The sequence below is a fragment of the Pseudorasbora parva genome, chromosome 7, assembly GCF_024679245.1.
Source record: "Pseudorasbora parva isolate DD20220531a chromosome 7, ASM2467924v1, whole genome shotgun sequence".
In the NCBI taxonomy this organism is placed as follows: domain Eukaryota; kingdom Metazoa; phylum Chordata; class Actinopteri; order Cypriniformes; family Gobionidae; genus Pseudorasbora; species Pseudorasbora parva.
Genome location: NC_090178.1, coordinates 7,475,101 through 7,499,283, shown reverse-complemented (window position 1 = coordinate 7,499,283; position 24,183 = coordinate 7,475,101). Strand labels below are relative to the sequence as shown.

General features: G+C 35.7%; 2 protein-coding genes and 1 long non-coding RNA gene across 6 annotated transcripts; 1 reads left to right on the top strand and 2 right to left on the bottom strand.

Moving 5' to 3' along the window:
• Positions 1-626: 626 nt before the first annotated feature.
• LOC137082624 (uncharacterized) lies at positions 627-4,110 on the bottom strand. Its single transcript, XR_010906372.1, has 3 exons — positions 3,948-4,110; positions 2,948-3,387; positions 627-763 (listed from the first exon to the last, which is right to left on the bottom strand). It is a non-coding gene; the product is annotated as an uncharacterized lncRNA (long non-coding RNA).
• Positions 4,111-9,307: 5,197 nt separating this feature from the next.
• On the bottom strand, positions 9,308-20,162 carry si:dkey-256h2.1 (uncharacterized protein LOC337520 homolog). The gene is made up of 12 exons (XM_067449528.1): positions 19,511-20,162; positions 18,261-18,400; positions 17,992-18,167; positions 17,743-17,903; positions 17,127-17,267; positions 16,857-16,978; positions 16,600-16,768; positions 14,304-14,449; positions 11,113-11,237; positions 10,580-10,706; positions 10,238-10,371; positions 9,308-9,439 (listed from the first exon to the last, which is right to left on the bottom strand). The coding sequence occupies exons 1-12, from the start codon at positions 19,954-19,956 to the stop codon at positions 9,320-9,322; spliced, it is 2,007 nt and encodes a 668-aa protein (XP_067305629.1). The 5' UTR covers positions 19,957-20,162; the 3' UTR covers positions 9,308-9,319.
• Positions 19,799-23,603, top strand: LOC137083570 (protachykinin-1). 4 transcript variants are annotated; one of them, XR_010906522.1, is made up of 5 exons: positions 19,799-19,937; positions 21,672-21,733; positions 21,899-21,998; positions 22,754-22,777; positions 23,380-23,603. XR_010906522.1 is itself a non-coding variant. In XM_067449531.1 (5 exons), the coding sequence occupies exons 2-5, from the start codon at positions 21,713-21,715 to the stop codon at positions 23,478-23,480; spliced, it is 234 nt and encodes a 77-aa protein (XP_067305632.1). In that variant the 5' UTR covers positions 19,799-19,937; positions 21,672-21,712; the 3' UTR covers positions 23,481-23,603. The 4 variants fall into 4 exon arrangements, 3 of the variants coding, with proteins under 3 accessions (XP_067305632.1, XP_067305631.1, XP_067305630.1); XM_067449531.1 differs by having other exon boundaries at positions 21,911-21,998; XM_067449530.1 differs by lacking the exon at positions 19,799-19,937 and having other exon boundaries at positions 21,160-21,733; positions 21,911-21,998.
• Positions 23,604-24,183: the final 580 nt, after the last annotated feature.

Below are 24,183 nucleotides of genomic sequence, written 5' to 3'. Positions count from 1 at the left end.
CTTCGTTCATCATCAGAAAAACAAATGAAGATATTTTTGATGAAATCCTAAAGCTCTCTGACTCCTCCACAGCAATTTAATGAACACTTTCAAGGTCCAGAAAGGTAAAGATATCGTTAAAATAGTCCATGTGACTCAAGTGGTTAAACCTTAATGTTGTGAAGCGACGAGAATACTTTGTGTGCAAAAAACAAACAAAAATTATGACTTTATACAACAATTTCGTTCTGTCAGTCTCCTATGCATTTTACGTTGTAAGCAGTGCATGGCATTTTTGGGTGAACTAACCCTTGTTTAAATCAATGTATGTATTTGTATAAATAATGGCCACAAAAATATGTCAAACTTAAATATTTAGAATGTGACTGCATTATAAAGCAAAATATCAAAAAATATAGAAGACATGACTCTAATTTGACATGCTGTAGTCTAAGGCAGACAATTAGACATTATTTTGAGCAAACCAACAAAACACAATTTCTTCATGGCCAATGAACAAATATTCATAAAGATAAAACACTCTAATCTAGTCTTTTTGTTCTCATGAAATTGTTTTTTGGTCACATGAAATACCTCTGTGGTTTTTATTTTTTCTATTGTGTTTGTATTGTGGTTTGAGCTCACTGGTGCTGTTTTGTTCATGATTGATGTTAAATCTGTACTTGTATCCCAATGGTCGCTGGTGATGTGCAAAATACTCCAGCATGTCTGCAGGTTTCATATAATGAAACGATTTCACAAAATAAAGACAGCAGTCAGGGCCCTGGAAAAAGAGAAAAAATAATCATTTTTGTATATATCTGAGTGAAACAGGATATTCAACAAGAAAAAAAGGTCAGATCTCCTTCCCCCCTAAATATATATATATATATTTCTAGTTCCTATCAATGGCCTTACACCGGACACAAACATTGTCACGCAATGGGTTCTTTAGAATGCAACAGCAAATTTTGGAAGTAAAAACTCCATTCATTTTCTCCATAAGGAAATCTATTTTTAATGATAACATTTAAATACAGCCTTACGGTGATCTACAAGGTTGTTAATTGAAAGTATTTGCTTCTGTTGAAACAGTCAGCCTGCATAATTTCAACTTAAAATAATTGTTTAACGTACATGGTGAAAAACTACATTACCCATGATGCTGTACAGAAAATGACACCAATCAGGTCAAAACAAGCAAAGTGTGCCAAAAGAGTTCTTAAGCCCCGCCCACACACATTCATTTCACTACAGTGGTGCAGGTATGACATCACTTTGTAGGCCAAAACAAGGAATTAAACTCTTACAGACTCATTATGCTCATAATTGTGCTCGTAGAAACTATTTTAACTCAAGTTTCTGGGAAAATGTTTTTGGATAAAAACTGTAAAAGATTTCGTTGAGGTCCAGCGACCGTGGTGTAGTTTGTTTATAGCCTATAGCTATATCCTTTAACCTGTAACCTTTAGCTTTTTACATCTTGCAACTGCATCTACGACCTCAAAAAGTTGTGTTCATCTGTGATAAATATCTTGATGGACAAAATGTGTAATATCAAAACTTGTGTTGACCACAGAGCTTGTTTTTAGCGATAATCCAAAAGCCTATAGGAAAATCCTATTGGGTTTTCTCAAGGGAACCGGTGTGATGCCAACTGCTGGTAGGCCTGCTAAGTGACCTCATACTTGGCCCACTCTATTTTTCATATTATATATATATATATATATATAGAGAGAGAGAGAGAGAGAGAGAGAGAGAAAGAGAGAGAGAGAGAGAGAGAGAGAGTGGTGATATATATAACAACATATATCAAGTATGATATATACCGGTATATCAACAATTAATAAATTAATCAATATTTTTAAATGTATAGCCCAGTTTTATATTTTTTCATAGTTTTTGATTCGATTATGCTGTTCCCAATGCATCATGGGATTGTAGTTCTTTTTCTATCACTAAAACCGTTAAAGGTTCACTATGTAGTATTTTTGCAGTAAAATATCCAAAAACCACTAGGCCAGTGTTATATATTTTGTTCAGATAAATACTTACAATATCCAAAATGTTTACAATTATTTGTAAATTGTAAGAAAATTGCTATTTTAACCAAGGACCCGGGACCCAAGTCCCACTACGCGTGTGTTGTTCATCTCATAAAAGGGTTACTTCAGCGATTAGCATATGACTTTCTATCAGTAGAAACCCTGGAGTATATTCAAATGATTTGGGAATGGCCTCACAGGGCAGAGAAGCATTCTGGGAATTGTAGTCTTTTATCCCCATGATACAAAAATACATTTTCTGTCTTTTCTCAGTCTAGAAAGCACCAAATTAAAAAATAATTTCACATTTCTACTACTTTAATGGCCCAGTTTAAATACAGATTCATCTTCCCAGCGATGAAAGTACTCCTTTAACAATCGCTCCAGCGGCCTTGCTCAGCTCCACAACACTCAGTCCTGCTCTGCTTCATACTACAGTAACCTTAACAAACATGATTTCTGCCTGAGTCCTATTTTCCACCGGCTGTGAGGTGAAGTCCCAAAATGCTGCGCTCAAACTTGGCATCACCAAACTACGCCTTTGCTTTGAATAGGCGCCCTCTAGCGGACGGAAAGTTGCATAGTGCACCTTTAAGTATAGGCTTCAAAGCTCGCATTTTTGTCTGATTTAAAAATTGTTTTGCTTTAAATCAAAGTTTGTAATGTTTTTATTCACCTTGTAGCTGATTGGCTTGGGCCATGGCTCATAACGCTTTAATGAAGACTTTTTGAAATTAATGGAAAAATCCAGAACCTGCACTGCAAAAAAAAAGAAAAGAAAAAAAAGTGCACATTCTTTGTTGCGTCACGCCCCATTACACTGTGCTAGTAGCAACAGTAACCATGGAGGGCGGAGCTTAGGTTTAACTGTACAATGAATGACCCACAAATATTTTCAATGAAAATCTGCCAGCTGCACTCACCTGTAGCCCCAGGCATGTTTTCCATTCATTGGGGAAATTAGGTAGTTTTCCGGTCTAAAAGGATTAAATGTTTCTCGTTTGTTTGGATCTCTTGAATCCCCGGCCTTTACTCCACTGATCTCTATGCACCTTCCCAAGGCCATGTCCTCCACAGAGATGAAACCTTGCACAAATCTCCTGAAAGCCTCACGGCTCAGAACGTATCCGGCTCCTCTGCTCATGTAACCCTGAAGTACGTATGAACTGCCGGAACCTGTGGCCGAAATCAACAGACTTTCCTGTGTCATGCTGTGAATGGTATCTCAGGTTTTCAAGCTCATGTACAGCACCTGGTTACAGTGATTAGCACAGGTGGCACAAACATGCTGGAGCTTTTCCAGCAGATTTTCATGCCTCGCCATGATCCAACACAACACACGCCAGGGACTGTTCCAGCTCATCTGGGAAATTCAAGCAAAAGTTTGAATTGTGGTTGAATTAGTTTGATCAGTAGTAACAGTGAAGACTTTTACAATGTTACAAAAAATGTATTTTCTATAAACGAGATAGCTGTTTTCAACATTGATAATAATAAATGTTTCTTACACAGCAAATCATCACTGAACTGACACTGAAGACTGGAGTAATGATGCTGAATAAATTCAGCTTTGATCACAGGAATAAACTCATTTCATTAATTATCATCAAACTATTTCATATTTTATTGTTTTGACTGTATTTTTGATTAAATAAATACAGCCTTGGTGAGCATAAGAGCATTATACATTATACATTATAAAATCATATTGACTACAGGGTTGTTCTAAAGACATTTCTACATAAAGGCTTGAAATTAGCTTTGTAGACAAATGTAACAAATATAAATTATGCATATACAAATTAATTTCTTTACAGGTAAAAAGATTGAGACTGTGTGTTCAAATATTTGACTGGTACTCTGAATACAATGCCATTATGACTCAAAATATGAGTTACAAGAAGTAAGTGATAATCAACATACCATTCTTTTTCCATGACTTTTGCCTTGAGATGAAAGGCTAGAAGGTCAAATCTAACACGTATGAGTTGCTGAACAAAGAGAAAACCAATTCATACCCCACAGAATATTAATATGTGCTGAGACATCTGAAAAAAAAGAGAAAAATATGTGAAAACAAGCTAAATAACCAGATATATTCTGCAAGAGAATGAATTGCCATATTGGTGCAGTTTACTTCATTTTTTATTGTTTTCTTCATATTTTAAATTACATCATGCAACTTTTTATAGCAAGGAGGGCGACTGTCCTCTGCTGAGGTTCAAATGTTTGTTAATACCATCCATCACACCTTTTTTATTGTAACTCACCGCATACATTTTTATTAGCCATTGCTGATGTCACAGTTCTCCTATTCTGTATTGGTAATGGTTGCTCATACTGGTTATTAAATCAGTCATTAAATAAGCTTGATTTACCTCAAAACAAGAATATAATCATTCCCAATTATTTTTCCCTCAAATATTACATATAGTTTTCAAACATCTGGCTATGGTAGTGCACACTATATGCAGGTAAAGCACTGTATATAATATGTCCATGACATATGGTAACACTTTATTTTAGTGTCTTTGTTATACTGTTTTTACTAAAAATTGCACTTAATTACATGCAAATAACCTGACCCACAATCCTAACCCTATAGTACACGCATTGAATTATTACTCAGTACTAAATAAATGTATAATTACACTGTAACATGGACAGCTTAATAAAGTGTAACCAAAACTGCATAGTAAAGATTTAACAATAGGCCTATTCCTTATGGTCAGTCAAAATCTGCTGAAGGGCTGCTGCAAAATCTTGTTCTTTTAAAAGTAAAGGGGTGTTCCCATGTCCTGACCACACTCTAAAAAATGCTGGGTTAAAAACAACCCAAGTTGGGTTGAAAATGCACCGACCCAACAATTGTGTTGTTTTAACCCAATGGTTGAGTTGTTCTTACCCAGCAATTGGGTTGTCTTAAGCAACATTTAACCCAACCACTGGGTTAAAACAACTCAACCATTGGGTTAAAACAACTCAACCATTGGGTTAAAACAACTCAACCATTGGGTTAAAACAACCCAATTGTTGGGTTGGTGCATTTTCAACCCAACTTGGGTTGTTTTTAACCCAGCATTTTTTAGAGTGCATGGACTTAAAAATATATATATATATGCATCAATGCAAACCGTCTCCAGTGCGACGACTCCGAGTTTTCAAATATTCATATTCTTGTGTAATTGACTCGTCATCCTCAATAAACCCGTCTCTTGCGTGATACCCAGAAATTTTGAATATTCCGATCTAATATGATTTTTGACCTGTAAGGTTGCCAGAATAATAATCATACCCTGTTTAAAAATAGGCCAGAGGAGAACTGGCGCCCTGACTGAGTCTGGTTTCTCCTAAGGTTTATTTCTCTCCATCATGCCCTGATGGAGTTTTGGTTCCTTTGGTCGCCTTTGGCTTGGCTTGCTCAGTTGGGGACACTAAAACTATGATCTAAGTTATTCAACTAAATATACAAATTAAATGGATTAATCAGGTCTTATTTAATTCTATAACCTATAATATGATCTGCCAACAATGTCGCTATATGATAAATGAATATAAGCTGATAACATCACTGTTTTCTCCAGAACGACGGTACAGCTAAATAAATAATTTGTTATATTGTCCTGTTTTACACTTTGAAGCTGCTTTGAAACAATTGTCATCGTAAAAGCGCTATATAAATAAAGCTGATTGATTGAATTTCCATTGTAGAAAAGTGAAGTTGCATATGGTTCTGACATCTTGCGTCCCATTCGAATACATGGAGAGGGCGGGGTTTATGAGCTATACTGGGACCAACCACCTGGGGCCGATTGAGATGCTTTGGCTTCACTTTTCAGGACTTGTTGTGCGGCACCCTTGGTCCTGACCGTGACAGCTTTCATTTCTCAGTTGCAGTGTTCCAGTGTTCACACAAGTTTTAGTCCTTTCAATATAAAAGTATTCGCTATTGAGTGACTGACAGTCTTTGCCGCCATCTAATAGCGTCAGAATGTAACTTCTGTTACTGCCACTGATCAATTATATAGATCAGCGGCTGCTGTTCACGGTCAGGGACTTTTTAGGGTTTTTTTGTGGAAGGAAGGCTTTTAGTGGTTTTACCTCATAAAAGTTGCATTGATACATATATTTTGGCTTTAATATTTGTATTGTGGTAACCATTTATGAAAGTAATAAACCCAGTGAAGCTGTTGTTTACAGTGAATCATTAATAGTTAAGGGGATTTTAGGCTCTCCGCTCCGCGTCGTGCATAACAACGCCCATTAGCAGTTATAAATTCACTGTAAATCACAGCTTCTTGGGGATTATTGCTTTATTTTCTGTTCTGTTCTAATTTATATGCAACCAGCATTACAAGTACGTTTCCATTATAGAATACACAATAAGGGTGGAAACTAATTGAGCAAGGAGGACCTCTGTGACTCAGATACTGGGTCACAAAGGGTCAGTCCTCAGAATCAGGTACTTAAAAGCTCCTTGAAAGTAAAATGCAATTTTCTCAAGAATGAGGATCAAGATTTCCTGGTCTTTCTTCCACTTTAAGATAAGAAGCTACTGGAAACTTGTCTAATTGCATATAATTGTCCAACTTCAGAAGAAACTGTTTCTTTAACGCCTTCTACAGACGGTTTTACAGTTTTCAACAATAAGACCATTACAAATTACACTGGGCGACATGGATCTAATAAACTTGAGTATGACATGTATGTGGACTGTATGATGATGACACCTATTAAATCTTTAGTTAGTAGAAGAATAAAACCTCATCAGCATGTGCTAGTGGTAAAGGAATAGAGCAAGATGAATCACGCTTTAACAATAGTGGTTTATGTTCCACTAATCTGTGTAGAACTTTTTGCCTCCTTGGGCATGGCATATAAGTTTTAGCGAAATGTCGCGTCATTTCATGTTTTATTTATTGGGCTTGTTTATTGGCTAGTCAGTAGACATTGACACTGTCAGAAAATGTCTGAAGGCTCTTTGGTTGAAAGACCATGACAACGGCCATCTTTGAACCTCTCTCACAGTAAGTACATTTTATTTTATTTATATAGCACATTTAAACATAGCAAAGTTGATAGCAAAGTGCTGCACAGAACAAATCAAATATTAAATAGAAAACAGAATAAAACAACATAGAAGTCCAACAATACTAAAATTAGATTAAAACACTTGGGAGAAAAGATTCGATTTCAGCCTCTTCTTAAAAATGATGCAACAGCGTGGAGCAGTGACTGATAAGGCTGTCTCACCCTTGGTTTTTAAATGTGATCGAGGGCCATCTTCAAGATCTGCTGGATGAATATGGGATGAGAAGATCTTTAAGATCAGAAGGGTTTGATCATTAAGAGCTTTAAAACAAACAGATGTTTAAACTGGATCCTAAAATGGACCAAATGACCTGGACAAATTTCAACAAGAACAACATTCTCCAAATCTTGAAAAGACTAATTTAGAAATAATCCGTAATTGATAAAAACTACTCTTAAGACCACATTTATTTGCTTGGCTAAGCCTAATTCTGAGTCTGGGATGTTCTTAAGCTGGGAAGAAATTGAGGGGAAATGATTACAAAGTTCATTAGTGAGCCCACCTCTCAATCTCGGGGGACCAAATACAATCATTTCTGTTTTGTCCTCATTTAGTTGAAGAAAGTTATTTGTTAACCATTTCTTGACATTATCAAGACAGTCCAACAACTGTTGAATAGAATCACCAACTTCCATTGGTACAACATTGTCCCCTCTAATAATATTTCCCAGAGGACGCATAGATAAGTTAAAGAGGAGCGGGCCCAAAATGGAGTCCTGAGGTACACTGCTAATAATAGGAGCTGAAGAGGAAGAAAACTTACCCAACGATACAGAAAAGGACCTGTCACTAAGATATGAATTGAACCATTTTTGAAGGCAGTACCCAGTATGACATGACCGTTTAGGAGGCACAAGCAAAGAAATCGATTGTTACATGTTGGATCATTTTTCATATGGGACAGTCCAAAATCATACAATGTATACTGCGCATTATACAGAGATCACCAAGACTTTAGAAGCATGACAGAAAACAAATACATTCATTTTACTAAACATTATATGAAACATTGTTCCAAAGTAAGCTGCCCTGATGTCTGGAACATTCTAACTGGAAGGGAACATCATACATTTGGAACACTTTAGATAGGAAGCAGTTTGCTTGAAAATATTTTTTTAAATAGCCTAGAAATCTAGACGCACCCTAGCGGCAGCAAATCTAATTTGCCGCGACTGTCGTCTAGCAACTCTCAATTCACTTCTGAGCTATAATGACGACCGAGTTGCGCTTGCGTGCTTCTAGTAAACACAGAAACTGGCGAACGGCGGTCTTTCGAATCAGCTTTGACTGCGACTTGGAGTTAAGCTTTTCTCTGAGAAAAGAACGGCACTGAAGTCATTCTTAAAAAGGGAAGATATGTTTTGACTTTTGCCGACCAGATACGGCGAAAGTTTAATCTGCCGACAAACTCTGCTTCACCTTCGTTGCTCTGGTTGGTGTAGCGCTATCCTATTGCGTGCAGAGGGAGTTTGAAAGACAACCGTTTATCCTCCCCTCGGATTGAGCTGTCAATGGTGAGTTTCCAGACCAAACATCTTGATGTGGGTCTGGCTTGTCAGGCGAATTTTTAAATGTAACTTTTAAAGAACACTTCTCAGTATTAGTCTCTGAGAATGCATCATAGGATTTTTTCCTATGCTATTTTTTCCCATACTTCCTAACTTTTGGAACAGACTTTGCATTGGGAGCACCGATGATGCCTGCCTACAGAGGCAGCTCTCTAGAGTTTGCACAGTAATACAGTCAGGCTAGTAATACTAATACATTACCTTAGTGAAACTCTCTCAAGACATTTAATTTATTTGAAAAATAGCATATCAATATAAATGTGATTTTCAAAATCATATCAGCATGGTCTAATCTCAGTTGTCAAGTGGTTTAAAAGCTAAAATATATTTTTAATAATATCAGCTTGCATTTACAGTACAAACAAAAATAACTTGCTGGTTAAAAAAAAAGCAGCATGAGGAAATACTAAAATGAACAGAAATCATTACAACAGAAATTAATGATTCTGAATGTAGTAAAATGAATGATTAATGCTGTCAAACATTTTAAAGATTCAAGATTTATATATATATATATATATATATATATATATATATATATATATATATATATATATATATATATATATATATATATATATATATATATATATATATATATATATATATATATATATATTTGCAGATCTGTAAAATCATTTATAAAACACTAGATAGGAGTACATAATGATGTACCCCGGGTCAGTCTTTGGATTTGGGTTGCGTCCCTCATAGAGTCCAAAGTACAGGACAGAATTGATTCCACTCATGTCCAGCTGTGAGAGGAACAAAATGTTTTTAAATCATTGAAACATCATGCATCACATAAATCATCAGCACAGCCTGACCTATTTTATTGGTGTACTAAGAAATAAATAAACAGTAACACATTACACTGTCTATGGGCGCATGCACCCTAATAATGTGACCGCAATGACATTTAGGAAAAATATAATTTACTTCATGAAAACAATACTGGGATCAAATTGATGCGATTAAGCTCATAAATCATAGCAACCGCAATTGTAGTAAAATGTGTGTCATATGCTGATTTTAAATCACAATAAACCGGCAAGGTAACACACTTCATAATCATGTCTATTCCACTCTGGCCAAAGTGTGCATTGTGCTTGTGACATACATGGATGACGTTTTCATGCAGAGATTTGTAAATATGGTAGTTAAGAAACTGTGTTCATGTTGACAACTCTGTGTAACATGAATATAATGGAGTGCCTTGGTCTGAAACATTGAAATGGAGACATTTTAGGCTCATCAGCGAAAAAATCCATTCTGTTTTGCATTTGACGCAAGTAACACACCTACTGTATGAAACCTCATCATTTGTGCTGTGCATTGAGGTATGTGAATAATGGAGGTAAAAATAGCCACCATTTTTAGCCAATATTCAGAATGAAAACTGCATGTAAACAGGAGTGAAGAGGTTTGCTCGTGTCAGGGTTGATATTGGAAATAATCCAATTATTGGTGCACATGTAAACATAGTCATTGCTGTCACAAGACCTTATCTTATTTCATTTTTCTACATTCAGTTCTGTTCCAATTTGTTGTACCTGGGAAGTGATGTCAGTTCTCCACGGATCCACCTGGAGCCCGTCGCACCAGCCTCCGCGGCCGTACAACCAGGTACCATGTTCATTTGGCACTGCCCCTTCAGGAACCCGCATGGCACAGCCCAGGGGTGATCCTACACAGAAATGCACATCTGTTTTACTCTCTGGCACAGTGTGAGCACATCACTCGAATTAATAAATAATATTATTCATTTTAATTTTAACAATAAAATAATACACTTTGAATAAAATACAATTTAATAATACACTGCAATTCTAAATAAATAAAAAATGTTATCAATAGTCACACTCCAACCATGTGCCCGCCCTGATCCTACTAACCAGCTGACTCAAATATGAGGGAGTTATTGATGGCTCTGTTGATCAGGAAGTGGTGTGATGTCACACAAAATTCACCGCAGAAGTTCTCATCAGACCCGTGAGCCGTGATAATGGCGTATAACTCCACCTGCCATTCCAGCACACACACACACAAATACACATTCGATTCATGGAAAGCTTTTACTTTATAACATAACTTTGATAACATTTAACAATATACATATTTTTTAAACAAACACACACACACATATACATATATATATATATATATATATATATATATATATATATATATATATATATATATATATATATATATATATATATATATATATATATATATATATATATATATATATATATATATATATATATATTAATATGAGTATTATTGACGATATGACTATTATTATTACTATTAATATAACAATAATTCATGGAAATATTAAAAATAATATAATGTTCTGAATCGTTTATTTTTGTTGTTATTATTATCATTATAAATAATAATACATTTGGGGGGGATTTATCACCTTCTTGGTTGAAGCTGGAAGACTGAACTTGATCTCTTGGTATCTGCTGTTATAGTCCTTGTCAAACGTCCCCCCGGAGAAGAGTGATGTTACCTTGAAAGGGTACAGTCTCTCAGAGTAATTACCTGCAAAGACAATATCAGATGATGTTAATATATTTATAGCAAATATCCTCATCCCTCTGCAAACTATATACCTAGGTTTATTACTACAGTAACTTAAGTTTCATTGACACATTTTGGGAAACAGCTCCAAAACGCAGCTTCCAAGAATAGTGTATTTATGATTTCCTGCAAGTGCAATAAAAATAGAGCAAATGATTATGAATTATTGCAAACATTTAGATACGTATACGCTTATTTAAACTGACTGTAAAAGTACAAGTGTGCTGAAATCTAGAGTAACAGACTGCACTTTAAAGGACTTGAAGTTCTCTGTATGTTACATTGTTCCTTTGAGGATGACTAGATAGAACATGTGTGGGTGAGCAACAGCTTTTACAGCTGCATATAGTAAATTAGTCTTCGACATGTTCTTTCTAGGGACATATTGGCGTGTGTGCAAATATTTCATTTTAGGTTTGGTTTCAAAAACTAGTGTCCTTTGCTTCGTGCAGGTCCCTTCTAAAGCAGCATCCTAAGTGAAATGTAACCTCATATGTGATGACTTTGGAACACACTAGTTAGACAACAACTCTGTGTGTCATACAAATACTGTTGTGCTCAGGTACACCAAAACCATTTGGACACTTTAAAATCACACCTAATAAGTACTTGACATGGAAGCTTTTTGGAACAATCAAATATTGTCTCCCCTTCCTTTACACTCCAACTTTTTAATCGCCATTTTCACTTTTTTCAACTCTGAGGTGTGAACGACCAGGGTCATGACACATTAAACATGAAAAACAGTGTCTGTGTTGAATGAGAATTACACTTCAATTTCTACTATAAAGCAGCTCTCTAGTGTTTATGTTTTAACAAGTAGACGGCTGACCTCAACAGACTAAATGGAGGAAATAAAGTGGAGAAGATTTCCAAGTCAAAGAAGGCGGAGTTTGGTAAACTGTTGCGAACCAAGCCTGTCCATAGATATCCATAATAAAGGCTAGATGTCTTACGGCGGAGTCACCATCGGCATCACCGGCGGCCATCTTGTCACAGGCAGGCTTTCTGTCGGCCTCTGTGGAACCTGATGTAAGATGAGTGATCTGTACGAACATAAATACTCTTATCTCGATGAAATCTTGACGGATTTACAAATGGTTTAGTTTCTTACAAACGTTATTAACATGGCTACAAATCTGGATGCTTTAACACGTTGAAATTGCAGCTTTTCGTTTCGGTTAACGACTTAATCGTGCAGCTTGTGTATCACGGCTAACTTACGTGCACTTTATCAAGGCTGAGACCACAATCGAGCTGTTCAATTATATAGGTTTATTGACACCAATAACAATATTATGACAACCAATCTTTTGTCTAGTTAAAATAAACTTAGTTTGCATGTTTTTTTTGTTTTAATTTAAAAAAATTTTTATTATAATAGTGATATTCTTACTATAAAGTATATATATATATATATATATATATATATATATATATATATATATATATATATATATATATATATATATATATATATATATATGCTATAGCTAGCTCTGGAAAAAAATTCAGAGCTATGTGTGTGTGTGTGTGTGTGTGTGTGTGTGTGTGTGTGTGTGTGTGTGTGATATAATTAATACATTTCTCATGTTGCCATTCGGTACACAGTTTTAGTAGCCTATATATTGATTTAACATAAATACCTTTTTTTATTGCACCTATCTGTTCTGTTCAATGTTACTTTCATATTGAAGTTCATGGTTATAATTATTCATAAGTATGTAGTGTCATAACTACATCTCTGACGTTTATAACAAACAAAACAGTTTGAAAATCGGTTGAAAATTGAGCAAGTTATGGCTATTTAAAAGTACATGCACCATTAAAACACACTGTTACGAGTGAGCGAGCTGCCTGTGACAAGATGGCCGCCAGTTGCGGACGGCGACCTCCATTGGCCAACACCGTGCACGAGACATCTAGCCTTTATTATGGATATCTATGAGCCTGTCACACTCGTGTTGAAAACTGAAGCAAAAACGTCTCGATTGCCCCCTGGTGGCTGTCCCAGTATAGCTCATAACCCGGCCCTCCGTGTGTTCTAATGGATGCAAGACAAACTAAACAATCAAACAACACTTCAAAGACTTTTTTTTACAAAGATGGTTTCATTTTTGGTAGTTTTTATCACAATGATTTCATTTCAAGTATGTTTTTCATTTTTTTATTTGATGCTATAAAACGTTGGGTGTGACGTCACGATTGACAGCTTCTCTGAGTGAAGAAGTCACTGAGGTACTAACTGACTTTTTTCGGGATTCTCGAGAAATTGGAGCTTTAGCTTTAACGTCTACATTTCCATAACTGTATATTTTCCCACCGACATAAATAATTTCTCTGTATCAGCGAGAGTCTGGGCGGCTTTTGATATCGCAGCTCTACTTCCTGCTCTCTACTGCGCAGACTTCAATCCCGAGGTCACTACTGCTCAGATTCCGGTCCCGAGGACAACATCTGTGCAAGATGTCAACGCCATATTTGAGTGTTGACGACTTCAATTTTCTTTAGTGAAAGATAGTGAAGACACTTCATCTATATTTTTTAATGTTTTTTGCTATGGTCTATGTTTCGAACTCACAAAACTGGGAGTGGGCAATACGGCAAAATTTGGTATCGATCCAATACCAAGTAATACAGGGCCAGTATCGCCGATACCAATACCAGTTCAGATACTTTTACCTTTTACTTTTACCACTTGAACTTTCATGTGCTTTTCTTTAGGGGAAATTAGTGTGTCGTGATTTATAAGTTGAATTAATCATTAAATCATTAATATGCTAAAAAAAAACATTAGTGGTTAAAAAAAAACACACCTTTTGGCTTAGGATCAATATTTTTAAGGCGAGGAATGATCCTTTCGATACAACGCCATGCTGAATAAAATTATTTTAAAAGGAACCTGTTCATAGTTAATGTGATTAACTGACTTTATACATTCACCAAAAATCACCAAAACACCAGTAAAAACCTTGCACAAAGGTGCCATCCTGAATGCTTTTATGACCTGTAGTTCAACGTTCTGACCTGTCTGGTTGCTGTGGCTAAAGCGTAGATTGAGAGACGTCATCCATGGCATCGCCCATGGTGCAGTCTTCATGCTGAAGGAACACTTATTGTTATTTAGCAGGGGAATCAAAGGGGACACATCCGTCAGCCAATGACCTGTCCCTCTGTAAAGATAGTCACAAACGGTTTTAAGTAGTAGCACACCAATTAAAGGGATAGTTCACCCAAACATGAAAATTCTGTCATTAATTCCTCACCCTCATGTCGTTCCAAAGCCGTGAGAGACCTTCGTTCATATTCAGAACACAAATGAACACACTTTAAAATGTCCAGAAAGGCAGGGTTGCCAACTCTCACGCATCTGGCGTGAGACTCACGCTTTCAGGCTCTGTCTCACGCTCTCACTCCGCCCAACTCAATCTCACGCCAAATTGCCAAACCTGCTTTTGATATTAAACAAAGCTATAAGCTTTAATTTTTTTAAATGTGTTTTAATGAAATTCAAACAATAAATAGCGTTTTGGCGCTAATGTGGCATAATGTTAAAGCCAGAGGCGTTGAAAAGCGGAGTGCATGCTCTCGTCTCCCTGCAGTGCGCGCTGGTCACGTGGCCCATGAGCGCTCATAGCGCTGTGCCAATGCATTAAAATGGCTTAAGCGGATACACAACAGTTTCACCATATAGATGTTTGCTGCAAGTTTTGGTAAACAGTACAGCATAGTGTTAGTGTGTATTGATTATTAAGTCAGCCATATTTACAGGATCGTTTTATTATGGAGAGTGATAGAGATGCAACATTGTTAACATTAATGTTATTCTTGTATTTAGCCCTCAGGTATTCCTTACTAATAGGTCACACTCATACTCATTAAATTATATTTATTGAATATTTTGAGGAGATCTTTTGGTACTAAATACTATTTGTGCAACAATTATTGTCAATAAATGACCACTTAAAATATTTTTATTGTAATATTTGTATATATTTCTTCTAATATTTATATTACAATATGTTTAGTAATTAATGTTAAAATAGAGAATTCCAATTCAAAGAGGACAAATACAGTCATTTTGTGGCTAAAAAAAAAAAAAGTTTATTTGTAATGCCATTAACCAGTAGGTGCCTTATGGCTCGTTAATAAATATCCATGTATCTAATCTAGTTGCTCAAAAAAGTATGATGACTTCAGTGGTTCAACCTTAGTGTTATGAAGTGACGAGAATACTTTTTTGCAAAAAAAAACGTACAAAAATGATTTCTCTATTCCACTATTTATTTTTGTCTGTGTCAGACTCTTACACAGTAACAGCACAGCACTTCCGAGTTCTACAGCAGAACGCCGGGTTACCATTGGCTGACTCTGTTCAAATGAGCACAACTATGCATGCGTCACATAAAGTCGCTATTTTATGCTTGTTTCTGGCGCACAAAAAGTATTCTCGTTGCTTCATAACATTAAGTTTGAACCATTGGAGTCACACAGACTATTTTAACAACGTCTTTGCCTTTCCGGACCTTGAAAGTGCTAATCAAATTGCTGTCTATGGAGGGGTCAGAGATCTTAAAGGGTTAGTTAACCCAAAAATTTAAATTCTGTCATTAATTACTTACCCTAATATCGTCCGACACTCGTAAGACCTCCGTTCATCTTCGGAACACAAATGAAGATATTTTTGTTGAAATCCGATGGCTCAAAAAGGCCTTCATTGACACCAATGTCATTTCCTCTCTCAAGACCATGATTCAGATCGCATATCAAACCGCTGAAATCACGTGACATTGGCGATCCGAATCATGAATCGATATGCTGATTCATAACTGTTCAAATCTTTGTTTTGAAATCGTCCCATTACTATACAAGTCATTATTTAGTTTTGTTTGCGCACAAAAACTATTTTTGTCGCTTCATAAAATGATTGTACAGACTCTGTAGTGAGATGGGCTTTTTAACGACGTCTTTAGTGCCTTTTATGGGTCTTGAGAGAGGAAATGACATTGGTGTCAATGAAGGCCTTTCTGAGCCATCGGATTTCAACAAAAATATCTTAATTTGTGTTCGAAGATGAACGGAGGTCTTACGGGTGTCGGACAACATTAAGGTAAGTCATTAATGACAGAATTTTCATTTTTTTGGTAAACTAACCCTTTCATTTGAGTTTTGAGGATGAATGAAGGACTTATGGGTTAGAAACGACATGAGGGTGACAGAATTTTAATTTTGGATGAACTAGGCTTTTAAGACTAATTCCAAAATGGTCCAAAAATTATGGTTTTGATAGAATTCAGTTCGGAAAATCCAGACGATTAAATACCTGCGGAAGGCCGTTATCCAGCGCCCGAGCTCCAAGTTGCAGTACGGGCTTGTGTGATCGCAGCATATGTACAGCTGTACAGTGTGATCCCAGTGAGCACATGTCTCGTCCCTGCGGCCGGGACAGGACAGGGAGGCGTCCAACTCCAGAATATCATAATTTAAAATGTCTATATAGGAAAACAGATAAAAAATTATAATGTCTAGCTGTGAATGACAGGCCTGAATTTGTAGGTGTTACTCATGTGAAGCTCAAACCTCCAGGGAGATCCACCACTGCCTGAGCGCCCGTCTCTCCATGCATAAGATGACGGTCAAACACAGGTACTATAATGGCAGGCCGACTCAGCTGCTCCTGCAAAGCCTCATTGAATGTGAACCTACAGGAAAACATAAATGTGAACTGGATTTTAGGCCAGGCCTAAAGCAAAGTTTAGATTATCAGCATTGCTCAATACCTCCAAAATATATGAATAGCCTTGACAATGGATAAGAAATATTTTGCCAAACAGATACCAGTGTTTTTACCATTGAGCCTGCCAGGCCATGAATCTAAAGGTTGGGTAGAGAAACCAGCCCATCTCAGACAGTGCCCCCTTCTGGTCAATCCCAAAGAAGAAGTTTGGTGAAGGTGTGATCTGAAATGTTACATTCACAGGACGCCCCTTTCTATATTGAAAAAAATCCACATGTTGTTAAAAAAAAAACACTGATTAAACTTTAAAAGACACAATTAAAGTATAGTAGAGGCTGTACATTCACACACTTTAACACACTGTTTAGTTTCAGTCTCTTAAAAAAACTAAATTAATGATTTGCTGAAACAATATTATTTATTGGTGGAAGTAGATTAAAGCATTTCCAATATGCAAATAAGAACAAGTGTTATTTTATTTTATTACAGCTTAATTTAAATAATAATAATAATTTTAAAAAACAACACTGATAACATCATAACTCTGAGATTACAAATGTACAGAGTAAAATCTCAAAATTTGAGAATAAACCCAGAATAAAGTGATTGAAATATAGAATTAAAAAATTCATGATTTTATATTAAACCAAGGGAAAGAACAAACAATTTCAAATGTGAAAAATCTGCTCTCACTATACGCCCAGTCATGGGCTATAATTATTTGCTCACCGTAGGGCTTGCACGACAGAGGGTTCAATATGAACCATAGACGCAGGTATGTTGAGTGAGGTGGAACATTCGTCTCCTGAGCAGTTCATGTCCTGAATGGGATTCCCAGGCAAGGCATACACCAGCACACCAGTAGCATTGGACTCAGCCATGTTTTTTATCTTAAACATTAAAAAAAATGGTTAAGTAGGTCATATCTTGTGTCTTGAACAAATATCAATGTTTCGTTGCTCATGTACAATAGCTCACCTTTTTGAAGAAAGAGCAGCCTCCCTCAGACACCCACGCGACCGCACCTTCGACAGATGTCACAGGTTCACAACCATCACCTGCATCCAGCAATCTGTACGGATCTGTACCCCAGCGACCATTCAGCCAGTCATATCGGGCATTCAGACGCTTGGCGATAACTGGTATGCTCCAGTCTGCAATTCCAAAATGCATCAGTAAACTAATAATGCCCAGAGTATGACAAAATAATACAACAAAGTCATGTGATCCCATCAAAACAAACTCACCTGGAGAGGAGAAAAGCACCTGGGCGAGGCCGCAGTTGTGACCACCGCAGCCCCATGAGTACAGTACTCTGGGTATCCAGTTTCCCAGCGCAAACACAGGCGTAGGAGAGAAATGCAGTCTGGACAAGATCTCTTTTCCTCTAAAAAGAAAAAATTGTGTCTTAAAGGTGTATTGTGTAAATTTTAGCAGCATCTAGCGATGAGGTTGTGAATTGCAGCCGCCCGCCACTCACTCCTCCCTTTCGAAGCACAAAGAGAAGCTACGGTGGCTGACAGAGGACAAAGATGTCGTCGTCTGAGACAGTAGAGAGTGACTAGTGCTCTGTAGAGCAGTTTGTCCGTTTAGGGCTACTGTAGAAACATGACGCCGCAAAATGTAGACTTCACTGTAAGGGGACCCGCGGTGTATGGAGATAGAGATGGCTCATTCTAAGGTAATAAAAATATAACGGTTCATTATATAAGGTCTATATACACCACTGAAAACATAGTTATGTAAATTATATTGCATTTAATAAATCAATAGATAATCATAAATATTACACACTGCACCTTTAAGGTTAATTAATGAATGCCTAATTTTTGCATACTGTAGTGTAGTTACCATGATGTCCTAAAATCATAAAAAAAATGAATATTTTTGGATGGGTGGAAATTTGAAGGGAAGGAAGGAAGGAAGGAAGGAAGGAAGGAGCGAGGGAGGGAGGGAGGGAGCGAGGGAGGGAGGGAGGGAGGGAGGGAGGGAGGGAAGGAAGGAAGGAAGGAAGGAAGGAAGGAAGGAAGGAAGGAAGGAAGGAAGGAAGTTTTAATGAATGGATGGATGAATGGAAGAAAGGATTGGGTTATGGAAGGAAATTTGGTTGGAAGGAAAGAAAGGATAGATAGAAATTGTAATGGATGGATGGATGGAAATTGTGAAAGGCTGGAAGGAAGGAAGTTTGGATTGGTGGAAAGATGAAGGGATATTTTCATGGAAGTGAAGAAAGGAAGGAGGACTGGATGGATGGATGAAAGAAAGGAAAGAAGGGTGGATGGATATAAATGAACTATTTAATTAATAAATGTAAGAATAAAAAATGCCACTCTGTCCGTTTATGTCTTTTTAATGTTTACGTTTGCTATGATAATAATTATTTAAATGGATCTCCAAAGTAGTGTAAAGAGTTCTACGGTATTATTTCCTTAATGTTCAGAATCATAAAATCTGGTACTTTCTGTGTTTGTGTTGTTCCATCCCTGTCAGTCAGTACCTGTGGGCAGCGGCTCTGTACACCTGCTCTCTCATCCAGAGGGCGTCCTGCACGGCAGTCTCATCCAGGGACAGGAGCAGGACTTCAGTGCTGGACGGCAGGTACTCCAGCAGGTCTGACAGAGACTCGCTCCAGGTCCACAGAACCTCCAGAAAGGCGGACTTATTAGTGAACGCGTGAACGATGAGCGCGCGCCTCGAGTGATTCTGGGGATTGTAAACAAACACTCCGTCCAGAGTTTGGACCTGAAAGGCAGGAGCCGGATCACCAGGATCAAACCCCCCGAGACCTTCACTGGACCTTCGGCTGGATCCGGTGTTACCTACAGAGTCTATGTGCTCCAGATTATCAAAGGATTTCGCATTTCGAGTCGATGCAGTTACGCGAAACGCAACGCATACATATAACAGATATAAATAAATCAGCAGTAAGCGACAATAATACATGATTTTCAGTTCAAAACTGGCATTTGTTTGTTTATAAACACCCCTGAGAACTATTCCGGTGTTCGTAAAAGTCTCCGGTCCTGAAACTATATCTACATTGTTTCACTTTTATTCAAGTTCCTCATATGGATAATATCGGGGGGCGTGACCTACGGAGGCCCTTCAGGTTTGAGTGGCACGTTCAAATGGCCAATAAGAGACGAGAAGTAGCAGGTTACTGTGCGAAATAATAGAATCGTACATAATAATATTTTGAAAATACATTTAAATACTATAGGGGGAAGAACAGCAACGACGGGAAAATCTATTTCATTTTATTTAATCGGATATCCATTTCAGATACTTTTATGTTATGTCCTTGTGGGCATCTTTAATATTTAGTTTCTTTAAATTAATTACGTTATTTTTGTATTCTTTATATAGCCAAATATTAAAGAGTTTATTGATATTTTAAATTAGCTTTAAATTAAATTTAAGTTTTTGTAATTTTGTGCTTTGATTTGTAATTTTTATGGTTTTCTATTTAGCATTAATTAATTTTTTATTTACGTTTTAGTTTTAATATGATAGTAATTCAACTTAAACTTATTTCAATTAGTTTCAAAGGCAACATTTTTACATTTAAGTTTTTCATCTAATATTTAGGCTATATATATATATATATATATATATATATATATATATATATATATATATACATATATATATATATTAGTTAACAACAACACTTTTAACATTTTAACACTTTAATGCTTTTCTTGCTTATACTAGTGCAGCATACACTTTCCAATGTAACTATTAATGCAGTTAATAAATAAATAACCACATTTCATTATTTAAAATATCACCAATACTGAATAATCATCTAATTATGTTAAGAAATTAAATAAAAATAAAATATTGGTAATTAATATTAGTAAATAATATATTAAAATGTAATCAACAAATGTTAATTTTTTTTAAGTTGCTGAAGAATCCTTTAAAATGATCAGCCAGAACAAAATATAAAAATATATATAAATATAAAGTATTTGTTAAGGAAGAATAGAATAGAATAGAATAGAATAGAATAGAATAGAATAGAATAGAATAGAATAGAATAGAATAGAATAGAATAGAATAGAATAGAATAGAATGTTCCTTTACATGACTCTATTTTATGGTTCAAACACTGACACATGCAGACAAGCACCACATGGACAATATTGATGTACAGAAATCAATCAGCCGCATCAGTCAAATGAATGAGTGAACAAAATCATGAAGTGTGATGAAATTACTGTCATTCTGAAAATCCTTCAAATGAATCAAGCATCTCAAATGATCTGAACGAGGAGTCGATCAGAGGTCAAATGCAGAATCATTAGAATAATAGCTGAAATCGATGGCGGATGAATCTCACAGGGATAATCCAGTGAAGCAGCAATTTTCTTTTAATAATTCATAATTGCCACCTGATTCATCATGTGTCTATTTCACCAGCCCTATTTAAACAGAGCTCCTGTTCGCACCACATCTGAGTAAAGGGTTCATCACAGGCAATGCTCAGGTTATTTAGCTCCGGTCTGAATTTATTAGAGAACGGCCTATAAGAGTTTGGCATCAGATAAAGTGATTTGATCTGGTCACTGGTTATCCATCAACTGAACTGCAAAGACATCAGCCCATCATGAAGATCTTGCTGCTGATTCTTCTGCTCTTGTCTGCTTTGACAGATGTTTTGTGCCAGAACTTCAATCCTGATGAGGATAACTGGATGAATGACAGGTCAGACGAGGTTAGTGAGTTCAGTTTTTGTTGTTCTATGGAATACAGAAGTGATATCATTTGCACAGAACTGTAATATTCAATTATATTCATATTTAATAAAAGACTATTTAACAACAGTATCCAATGAAAGATTATCAGTTGGTTGCTTATAAAGTAATTATATCATCTGAAGGTAAATTTGCAGGAGTCGGAGCTACAGACACTGTTGGAAAGAGTCAGCCGAACTCCTGGACTACAACAGGTTTTCGGTCTAATGAGGAAAAGATCATCTGGTAAAAAAAAAAAAATATATATATATATATATATATATATATATATATATATATATATATATATATATATATATATATATATATATATATATATAATAAATGCTCATAAAGGCTATATTTATTTGATCAAAAATACAGAATTTTTTTTTTTATATTGTAAAATATTTATTACAATTAACACTTTTCTAATATGATATACTTTAAAGTATAATTTATTCTTGTGATGTCAGATCTGAATTTTCAGCATCATTACTGCAGTCTTCAGTGTCACATGATCCTTCTTATTATCAATGTTGGAAACATTGTTTTGCTGCTTAATATTTTTTTGGAACCTTTGATACTTTTTTTCAGGATTCACTGATGAATAAAAAGTAAAAAATAACAACATTTATTCAAAATAGAAATATTTTACAACAATGCACATCTTTACTATCACTTTTTATCAAGTTAACACATCCTTAATAAAGTATTCATTTCTTTTTCTTTTTTCAAAGGAAATCATATTTAAACTATTAAATGTAAGTATTGAAATAGAAAACTACTATTTTAAATTTTAATAATATCTCACAATATTACTGTTTTTTCTGTATTTTAGATCAAATAAATATAGGCTTGATGATCATAAGAAACTTCTCTCAAAACATTTAAAAATAGTAATGTTTCCAGGCTTTTGTGTGTATATAATGTATAATACTACAAATATTATTAAATAATTATGGTGATATCAGGTTTAATGTAAATTTTTCTCTTCACAGCAAAATCACAGATAACACGGAGACGTAAGTAGACTGGATTTTGGCGAGTTTTCATAATCAAATTCCTCAGAATTGCTTAGTTTGTGCCACATAATCTGTGCATTTAAGTCAATGTGAATATTAAAGGGATATTTCATCCAAAAATTAAAATTCATTACTCGCCTTCCTGTCAAAAGCCATAAGACCTTCGTTCATCTTCAAAACAGAAATGAAGATATTTTTTAATTAAATCCGAGAGCTGCACTGTTTACAGCGTAAACTGCGTAGGAGACTGACACGTTGAATAAAGTCGTTTATTTTTGTTTTTTGCACACATAAAGTATTCTCGTCGTGTTATAACATTAAGGTTGAACGTAATATGGACTATTTGAACAACATCCTTACTACCTTTCTGTGCCTTGAAAGTGTTAAATTGCATTAAATTGCTGTCTGTAGAAATATCTTCATTTGTGTTGTGAAGATGAATGAAGGTCTTATGGGTTTGGAACGACATGAGGGTAAGAATGACAGAATTGTCATTTGTGGGTGAACTAACCCTTTAAAGAGTTTCCAAAAGAAAAAGTGACTGCTCATGCTGATTCGTGTATGATCATGTGTTTTCTGATCATCTCACAAATGACTTCCAGGGCAGAAATTCCAGACTTTTGTGGGTCTAATGGGAAAACGGAATGTTGATCCAGGTGATGCTGTTTTTTCTTTTATTCTTTTGTATAACCTTTCAATATAAATTCTGACATACATATTTTTCTTCTAGGATCCTTCTAATGAAAAAGACAAGCGCTGTGACTTTGATGAAGCTTTTAACATGCAACCACTTTTGGCCCAAATTGTCAGGCTGAAACATCCTCTAATACCCCCCCCCCCCCCCCCCCCCAAATAAAACAAGGTAATAATTAGTTGAGGCATTGCATTTGTTTTTATTATATTGTATACTGTACTTAAGAATGTCTGTACATGAGTAATGTATTAGTAAACTTTTCCATTCAAGTGGTTTCAACCAAAAAGAATAAGGATGAATTGGACGTGTCGACATCGCCACCTAGTGCTGCAGAGTGCAACTACACCCAGCAATTGGGTTGTTTTAACCCAATTGCTGGATTTGTCCATTTTCAACCCAACTTGGGTTGTTTTTAACCCAGCATTTTTTAGAGTGTACGAATTAATTCTGAAGGATCATGCCACACTACATCACAGGAATAAATTACACTGTAAAAAAATATGTTCAATAAGTTATGACAACATATGTTTTTACATTGTTTTAACTCATCAAAATAAGTTGAAATGTTAAACTTCTTTTTATTTGTTATACAAGATGTAACTCATTTTTTAAAGTCAGTTTAACATAATTTAATTGAAATAACTTAAACATCCAAGTCAATTGTACTGCAAAAGTTCAAAATTTGCCCTTTTTTTTACAGTATACATTTTAA

Bases quoted from the DNA above. Each gene is read 5' to 3' on its own strand.
- si:dkey-256h2.1 (XM_067449528.1), bottom strand. From the start codon at position 19,956: ATGTATTATTGTCGCTTACTGCTGATTTATTTATATCTGTTATATGTA. The intron at 17,904-17,991 runs GTGAGCTATTGT...TTAATGTTTAAG, and splicing joins GCTGCTCTTTCTTCAAAAAG to ATAAAAAACATGGCTGAGTC. The intron at 16,769-16,856 runs GTTTGAGCTTCA...TTTCCTATATAG, and splicing joins AGTGGTGGATCTCCCTGGAG to ACATTTTAAATTATGATATT.
- LOC137083570 (XM_067449529.1), top strand. From the start codon at position 21,626: ATGAAGATCTTGCTGCTGATTCTTCTGCTCTTGTCTGCTTTGACAGAT. The intron at 21,734-21,898 runs GTTAGTGAGTTC...TATCATCTGAAG, and splicing joins TGAATGACAGGTCAGACGAG to GTAAATTTGCAGGAGTCGGA. The intron at 21,999-22,753 runs GTAAAAAAAAAA...TTCTCTTCACAG, and splicing joins AATGAGGAAAAGATCATCTG to CAAAATCACAGATAACACGG.